Raw genomic sequence first — 7165 nt, forward strand, 5'->3', positions numbered from 1 at the left:
GGTGTTTGTCTTGCATGCCAGTGAAGTGAGTGTTGTTGTTTACCGCGTGAAGAGAGAGCATTTTCTGTGGCATTTTCGGCCTTTTTCCAAAGGAAAAGCTGATGGAATTGGCCAAGCGCAGTATGGGGCAAGATTTCGACGTGGTGGAATTCATCAAGACCATCAGAGCATCCGCGCCGCCCTACAAATGTCCCGTGGAGAAGTGCGACAAGTCCTACAAGTCGGCGATTGGGATGCAGTACCATCTGCTGAACTTCGATCACGACACCGGCACCACCGTGACGCCCGTGGTGACGCCGTCGCGCAAGAAGGGCCGCACGCGCGTGCCGGGGGCGCCACAGCAAGCCCCGCCGGCTGAGACGCCCAAAGAAGCTGTGACGTACAACGAAGCGCTGGGCGTTGTTCAGTTCGAGATTGAGGGGCGCACGATGCAGCTGTCGGTGGACGAGGATCTTCCGCTGATGGATCTGGAAGAGTACAAAAGGCTATATGGCCCGCTGGCGGCGGATCCACCTCCAGAGCCACACATTAAGCTGCCTGAAGCGGCGGTGAAGGAGTTGAAGAACTACAACATCTGCGACGCTCCGCCGCGGCCGAACGCCTACATCCGGTTCATCGAGAAGTCCGCCGAGGAGCTGGACGGCGAGGTGGAGTACGACGTGGACGAGGAGGACACCACGTGGCTGGGAATCATCAACGAGAAACGGCAGAGTCAGGGACTGAATCCGGTGAGCGTGGACTCGCTGGAGCTGCTGATGGATCGACTGGAGAAGGAGTCGTACTTCCAGGCCGCAGCCAATGGGCAGAGCGGCTCCGTGGTGGACGACGACGCCGTGTGCTGCATCTGCATGGACGGCGAGTGCCAGAACACGAACGTGATCCTCTTCTGCGACATGTGCAACTTGGCCGTGCATCAGGATTGCTACGGCGTGCCGTACATTCCCGAGGGTCAATGGCTCTGCCGGCGCTGTCTGCAGTCGCCCAGCCGCCCGGTGGACTGCGTGCTGTGCCCCAACAAGGGCGGCGCCTTCAAGCAGACCGACCGTGGCCAGTGGGCACACGTTGTGTGTGCGCTGTGGATTCCAGAGGTGCGCTTCGCAAACACAGTCTTCCTGGAGCCCATCGACTCCATCGAGACCATCCCCACGGCGCGCTGGCGCCTCTCGTGTTACATCTGCAAGCAGAAGTCCGTGGGCGCGTGCATCCAATGCCACCGCACGAACTGCTATGCCGCCTTTCACGTCACGTGCGCCCAGCAAGCGGGTCTGCACATGCGAATGGACACGGTGCGCGACAGCGTGACTGGCACTGAGGCGCAGCCCATCATTGTGCAGAAGACGGCGTACTGCGACGCTCACACGCCGGCGGGCAGCACAGAGGCGCCCGACGAGGCGACAGAGAAGGCGCGCGAGGAGTCGCGCAACAAGATGAAGCAGGCGCGGAAGTTACTGGCGAAGAAGCGCACGTCCGTGCCGGTGATCCTCATTCCCACTATTCCGCCTGAGCGCGTGCAGGAGATCGCGCAGCTGGTGAACATCCAGAAGAAGTCGCCCTTCATCCAGCGCCTGATCGCGTACTGGACGCTGAAGAGGCAGTACAGGAACGGTGTTCCGCTGCTGCGGCGCCTGCAGAGTCAGGGACAGTCGCACAGCACCTTCGCGGCGGCCAGGAGTGGGATTGAAGGCTCGCCGGACACTTCGGAGCTGTACCAGCAACTGAAGTACTGGCAATCGCTGCGACAGGATCTTGAGAGGGCGCGGCTACTGTGCGAGCTGGTGAGGAAGCGGGAGAAGCTCAAGGTGGCGCTGATTAAGGTGCAGGAGCAGACGCTGATGATGCAACTGAACCCAGTCGAGGCGGCCATGCACAAGTTGCTGGAGGGACTGGAGCAGAAGGACACGTCTGAGATCTTCCGGGAGCCCGTGGACGTGAACGAGGTGCCGGATTACATGGACATCGTTAAGCATCCGATGGATCTCAGCACGATGGCGGAGAAGCTGAAGAGCGGCGCCTATGAGAGTCTCGACGATCTCGAGGCGGACTTCGATCTGATGATCCGCAATTGTCTGGCGTACAACAACAAGGACACGATTTTCTATCGCGCCGGCGCCAGGATGCGCGATCAAGGTGGCGCGCTGTTTAAGGCGGTGCGCAAGGATCTGGAGAAGGAGGGCCTGATCAGTGTGAAGAAGACGGACGAGATCGTGGGCCAGGAGATCGACGAGGAGGTGAAGATGCTGCTACAGCAGCCGCCCACGGAGAAGATCGTGACTAAGCTGCAGATCCTGTTGGAGCGCGCAGTGGCGCGTCACGGACTGACCAAGACGAAGCGCGTGCGCCAGATCAAACTGGAGATCTCGAAGATGAAGCGTGCCATCACGAAGCAGGAGACCAGCGAACGCGAGGCGGAGTCTCTGGCCGCGGCGAAGGAGACAGCGTCCAAGGATGTGAAGCACGAGGAGCAGAACGCCAAGACGCCGCCGTGCAGTCCCGTGAAGACGGCCAACAATTCCGCCTCGCCATCTGGTGTGAACAGACGCACGGCGGTGTTGTTCACGAGGAAAGCCCAGGCAGCGCTCAAGAAGCCCGATCTGCCCACGAAGGAGGACTCTTCCTGCGACGTTCCCATCGCGGACAAGTTTAAGGTCGCTCGGAAGCCGGGCAGGAAGAAGGCGACGTCGACGGAGAAGGAGAAGAAGTTCAGTCCCAGCTCGAGCGGGAGTCCGAAGAAGTCGTCGCCCGTCAAGGAGCAGCCCTTCGAGAGCATCCCGGACAGCTTCCGGCTGTACAGGGCGCAGCCGAAGAAGGACGTTCCGGACTCCGATGAGAGCGACATGAGCTTCACGCACAGCACGTGCAGCAGCTGCAGCGGCTTCATGGACGACGGCACTGGATCGGACTTCGGGTGAGTGAATCAGGGAAAATCGAGGCAAAAAGAGAGCCAACGGCACGCGGTGTTCCCAGGCGGTCCCCCATCCAAGTACTGACCGCGCCCGACGCTGCTTAACTTCGGTGATCGGACGAGAACCGGTGCTTTCAGCGTGGTGTGGCCGTTGGCGAGGGAAATTAATCACTTTGATTGGTCATTTTTTTGATCTTCCATTTCTCATTTTTCATGGGAATGTGCTAATTCGGTCATAAGCGATGTCCATTGTTCACTAAATGCGCTTGAGAGTAATTTAAAGTGGTTACAAGCACACGCCAAATCACGATGACCAGGTGAAATGAAGATCTTCCCTCGCCAACGGCCACACCACGCTGAAAGCACCGGTTCTCGTCCGATCACCGAAGTTAAGCAGCGTCGGGCGCGGTCAGTACTTGGATGGGGGACCGCCTGGGAACACCGCGTGCCGTTGGCAGCTGCCTTTTGCGCAGATTAGATCAGATTTATTGCATGAATGTAAAATATAGCTTAATTACCTTAATTTTGACGAAGTTTCGCGTAGAAGGGAAATAAAGGGCGGGGAAATCAAGTAGGCGTGTCTTCTGAGACTTCAATCTTTTAATTCAGTTTTTATAACACAAAATCTTTCCCCTCAGCTCCAGTTTCGACGATGACTCTTCGTACAGCGACAGCGAGATGCACTCGAGTGACAATGACGAGGCCAAAGCGGCGCGAGAGGACAAACCGGCGTCCCTGGAGCCTTTGCAGCTCGTCTGGGCGAAGTGCACCGGCTATCCCTGGTACCCGGCGCTCATCATCGACCCGCAGATGCCCAAGGGTTTCGTGCACAACGGCGTGCCGCTGCCGGTGCCGCCGCAGGACGTGATGGCGCTGCGCAAGAACAACACTGAACCCGTCTTCCTCGTGCTCTTCTTCGACGTGAAGCGCACGTGGCAGTGGCTGCCGGTAAACAAGCTGGAGCTGCTAGGGCTGGATAAGGAAGTGGACCAGGCCAAGCTGATGGAGTCGCGCAAGCCGAAGGAGCGCAAGGCCGTGAAGAAGGCGTATCAGAACGCATTGTTCTACCAGAGCCAAGTATCTGAACTCGAGAGCGGCGGACAAGCTGCCAAAGGCAGAGCCTGACGCTTCCTCTTCTGAGCGACGGGTGGTCAGTGAAAGACATCCTCGTCGTTCCATTGTCTTTATTTGCTATATCGGCGCGCATTTCACATCGTGTGTGGAAAATATACAATTTACATGGGATTAATGCGTGAATAATAGAGAAACACTCCCTAATTACAAAGTACTGTCCTTAATTAAGCTATGTACACTGCAAAATAAATCGCTGTCTAATTGCTACTGACTCGCGAGGACTCTCTCACTTCATGTAGTACGACGCCGGCGCGCGACCGGCCGTGTACGTGCTCATGGGGATGCCCTGGGGCCCCGGGATGGGGTGACTGGGCGTCTGGCCGCCGCCGTACATATCACCCGCATTTGGTTCATAGTCAACATCGTAGTAGATGCCAGATTGGTTCTGGAAGTAGACAAAATCACTCTGAGGAGTCTTCACATGTCGTGCCAACTTGTTGCGGCAATTGGACGCGCGGCCAAGAAGTGGCTCACTTACTGTGACGCTCGTGTTGCTGCGCGACTTGGGCCGCGGCACCTGGAAGTTGCGCCCCAGGAGATCCGTTCGGTCCTCCTCTTCGCTGGAGCTGGAGTTCTCCAGAGTCCTCATGCCGCTCGAGCGGTTGTTCAGGGTCAGTCTGAAAGCACAGGCGTCAATTTCTGGGACTCACTAGCGCATCACATTCTTACCTTGGAAGCGGCACTGGCGGCATGGTGCCAGAGTGCATGGGCAGAGTGCCCGCCATGGACATGTTGCTCAGACTGGCCATCGTCTGCATGCCCGGGTAGCCGAAGATGGCCGAGGAGGGCCGCGTGGACGCCGCCACAGGCTCGGCAGCGTAGTGATTGGCTTGCGCCATCACGTCGGCGATCTGCGCCCAGCGCATTCTGTCCTCCAGCGTCATCTGGTACGGCGCCTGGCCCATCACCGGCGTCTTCACCTGCGTGCCTGCCATGTAGCCGAACACTGGGCTGCCGATGGCGTTCTTCTGCTCCCTGTGCCACCGCCGGCTCCACATAACTAGGCAGATCAGCGTCAGAACGATGATGATCACCGCCGCCACAGACGCGCCGATCGCCACGCCCAACACCTCGCCGTCGATCTCGCACTGGCTGCCGTAGTAGTTGCTCATGCAGGAGCATGTCTGCGCGCCAGCGGCGTCGTAGCTGCACACGCCGCGGTGGTTGCAGAAGGCGTCCGGACACGCCTGGCAAGTCCTGCCCGCCCTCTGTGGCTGATCCGCCCACGGATCGCGCAGACCGGCGGCGCACTCGCAGCGGAAGCTGCCCCACACATTCAAGCACGCCGCGTCCGGATGGCAGTCGTTCAGCTCCGCCGACATGCACTCGTCCACGTCCTGCAGACTCGTCACGGCGCCCGGCGGACTGTCCACGTACAGCGCCGAGTTGCCGATGTTGTTGTTGCGTCTGCAGAAGAAAACGCCGTCAGCGATGGTTACGATGAGAAGCCAGCAACTCACCTGTGAATCACGCCCAGCAAGTGCCTCTGAATGTCTCCCTTGAGCGCCGGTCTCAGAGTGTCGCCGTTCTCCTCCAGCTGCAGCGTCACGTTGACGAACACGCCGGCCGATCCCTTGGCCGGATCACCTCTGTAGATGCCGTTCACGTGCGCCTCCATGAACTCATCCGAGAAGGGCGTCATGGACATGGCCGAGTCGATGGCGCGCATCGTCTCGAAGCTCAGCTGCCCAAAAGCCTCGCTCGCGCGATCTGCCAGCTTGGCGTCCCACACAACGCGCCGCTCGTAGATTCGATCCACACGCAGCGACATCAGCAGCGACACCACTTTCCGGCACGGCTCCCTGTGCTTCCGCCGGGAGAAGCCTGAAAAACAGCGGGATTGTTGAATCTGAAAGGAATGCCAGTGAACACTTTCTCACCTGGTCGGCAGTGGCAGCTGGACACGCCGTTGTCCGTCTTGCACTTCTCATTCTGCGCCTGGTCGCACGTCGAGTCATCGCCCACGATGCACGTGTCGATCCTCACCGGCGGCTGCGGTCTGGGCCGGTACTGCGGCACTCTGGGGGGCAGCTTGACGCTCTCCGTTTCCGCCACGGCATAGCCCGTGCCCGTGGGCGGAAGCGTGGGCGTCGGCTTGATGTGGCTGGAAGTCTTCGTGGCGGCGGCTGGAGCTTCCGTTGGCTCCCCGAACAGATTAATGTACGTCCTCTTGCCGTCAATCGACACGAAGCCCTCGTCGCCCGTCGGCGAGACGATGATATCCCCAGATCCAACCACTCCAAATGGCTTGATGTTCACCGTCTGCACGCCGGAGTTCCCACCAGTTGGTCCCTGAATGGCTGACAGAGTGACGTCGAAGATCTCTCCATAGCCCGGCGGATGCGCTGAATTGCTCACGTACGGATGAGGTTTCGCCGGCCTCTGAGAAGGCCTCGGTCTTCCCTGGCCAGGCTTGAACTCCGGATCATCCAGCACAATCCCCGGACGAGGATGGTAGGAGGGAATCGTGGAGTGTGAAGTTGACGATGAAGCCTGAACTTCTGAGGAAGAGATCTCGATTCTTGTACTCGTTGAGGAACTCTCCGATGGAATGCTCGTCACTTCCGACACTCTCTCCAGACTCTCCGTCGACATGGATGAAGAAACAGGAATCTCCTCAATGGAAGACTCAATGAGGATCGCTGGAGGGTCACTTGAGGGCGAAATCTCAGTCGTTGTCGTGGAGGAAACGATGCTGGCCATCTCAGTTGTGGTGGTGACTTCGAAGGGCGTCACGGGAATCACAGGCTTCTTCTCTGTCGCCTTGGGCTTGTCTTTCTTCTTCGACAATTCTTCCTTTTTCACCGGCGCCTCGTCTTGTCCACTCTCGACACCCTCGATCGCCACCTCGTAGGAATTCACGTCCAGATTCGCGTCCGTTGCGTTTCCTTCCGCCGCCATCTCCGTTGTGGTCGTGGTGAAAGGCACCAGCGTGGGCGGCTCCTTGCCGGCCAAATGCTCGGACAGCGGCAGCGGCTTGTAGGGCGGAATGGGGCGCCGCGTGTTTGTGCCGAGCGGCGGCCTGGGCGGTCGCGGACGCTGCCACGGCGGCCGGTTCTGCGAGATGAAGCCCGGACGGTAGTTCTGCTGCATGGACGGCACGATCTGCTCGGGAATGGGCACGCCCGT

The 7165-nt window shown here is 59.2% G+C and overlaps 1 protein-coding gene and 2 non-coding genes across 3 annotated transcripts; 2 read left to right on the forward strand and 1 right to left on the reverse strand.

Moving 5' to 3' along the window:
- Positions 1 to 17: 17 nt before the first annotated feature.
- On the forward strand, positions 18 to 4253 carry LOC132260108 (bromodomain-containing protein homolog). The gene is made up of 2 exons (XM_059758046.1): positions 18 to 2905; positions 3541 to 4253. The coding sequence occupies exons 1-2, from the start codon at positions 102 to 104 to the stop codon at positions 4025 to 4027; spliced, it is 3291 nt and encodes a 1096-aa protein (XP_059614029.1). The 5' UTR covers positions 18 to 101; the 3' UTR covers positions 4028 to 4253.
- LOC132261347 (5S ribosomal RNA) lies at positions 2940 to 3058 on the reverse strand. Its single transcript, XR_009468415.1, has one exon. It is a non-coding gene; the product is annotated as a 5S ribosomal RNA (ribosomal RNA).
- LOC132261353 (5S ribosomal RNA) lies at positions 3241 to 3359 on the forward strand. Its single transcript, XR_009468421.1, has one exon. It is a non-coding gene; the product is annotated as a 5S ribosomal RNA (ribosomal RNA).
- Positions 4254 to 7165: the final 2912 nt, after the last annotated feature.

Source organism: Phlebotomus argentipes, unplaced genomic scaffold (genome assembly GCF_947086385.1).
Source record: "Phlebotomus argentipes unplaced genomic scaffold, Phlebotomus argentipes genome assembly scaffold_18, whole genome shotgun sequence".
NCBI classification, from domain to species: Eukaryota; Metazoa; Arthropoda; class Insecta; order Diptera; family Psychodidae; genus Phlebotomus; species Phlebotomus argentipes.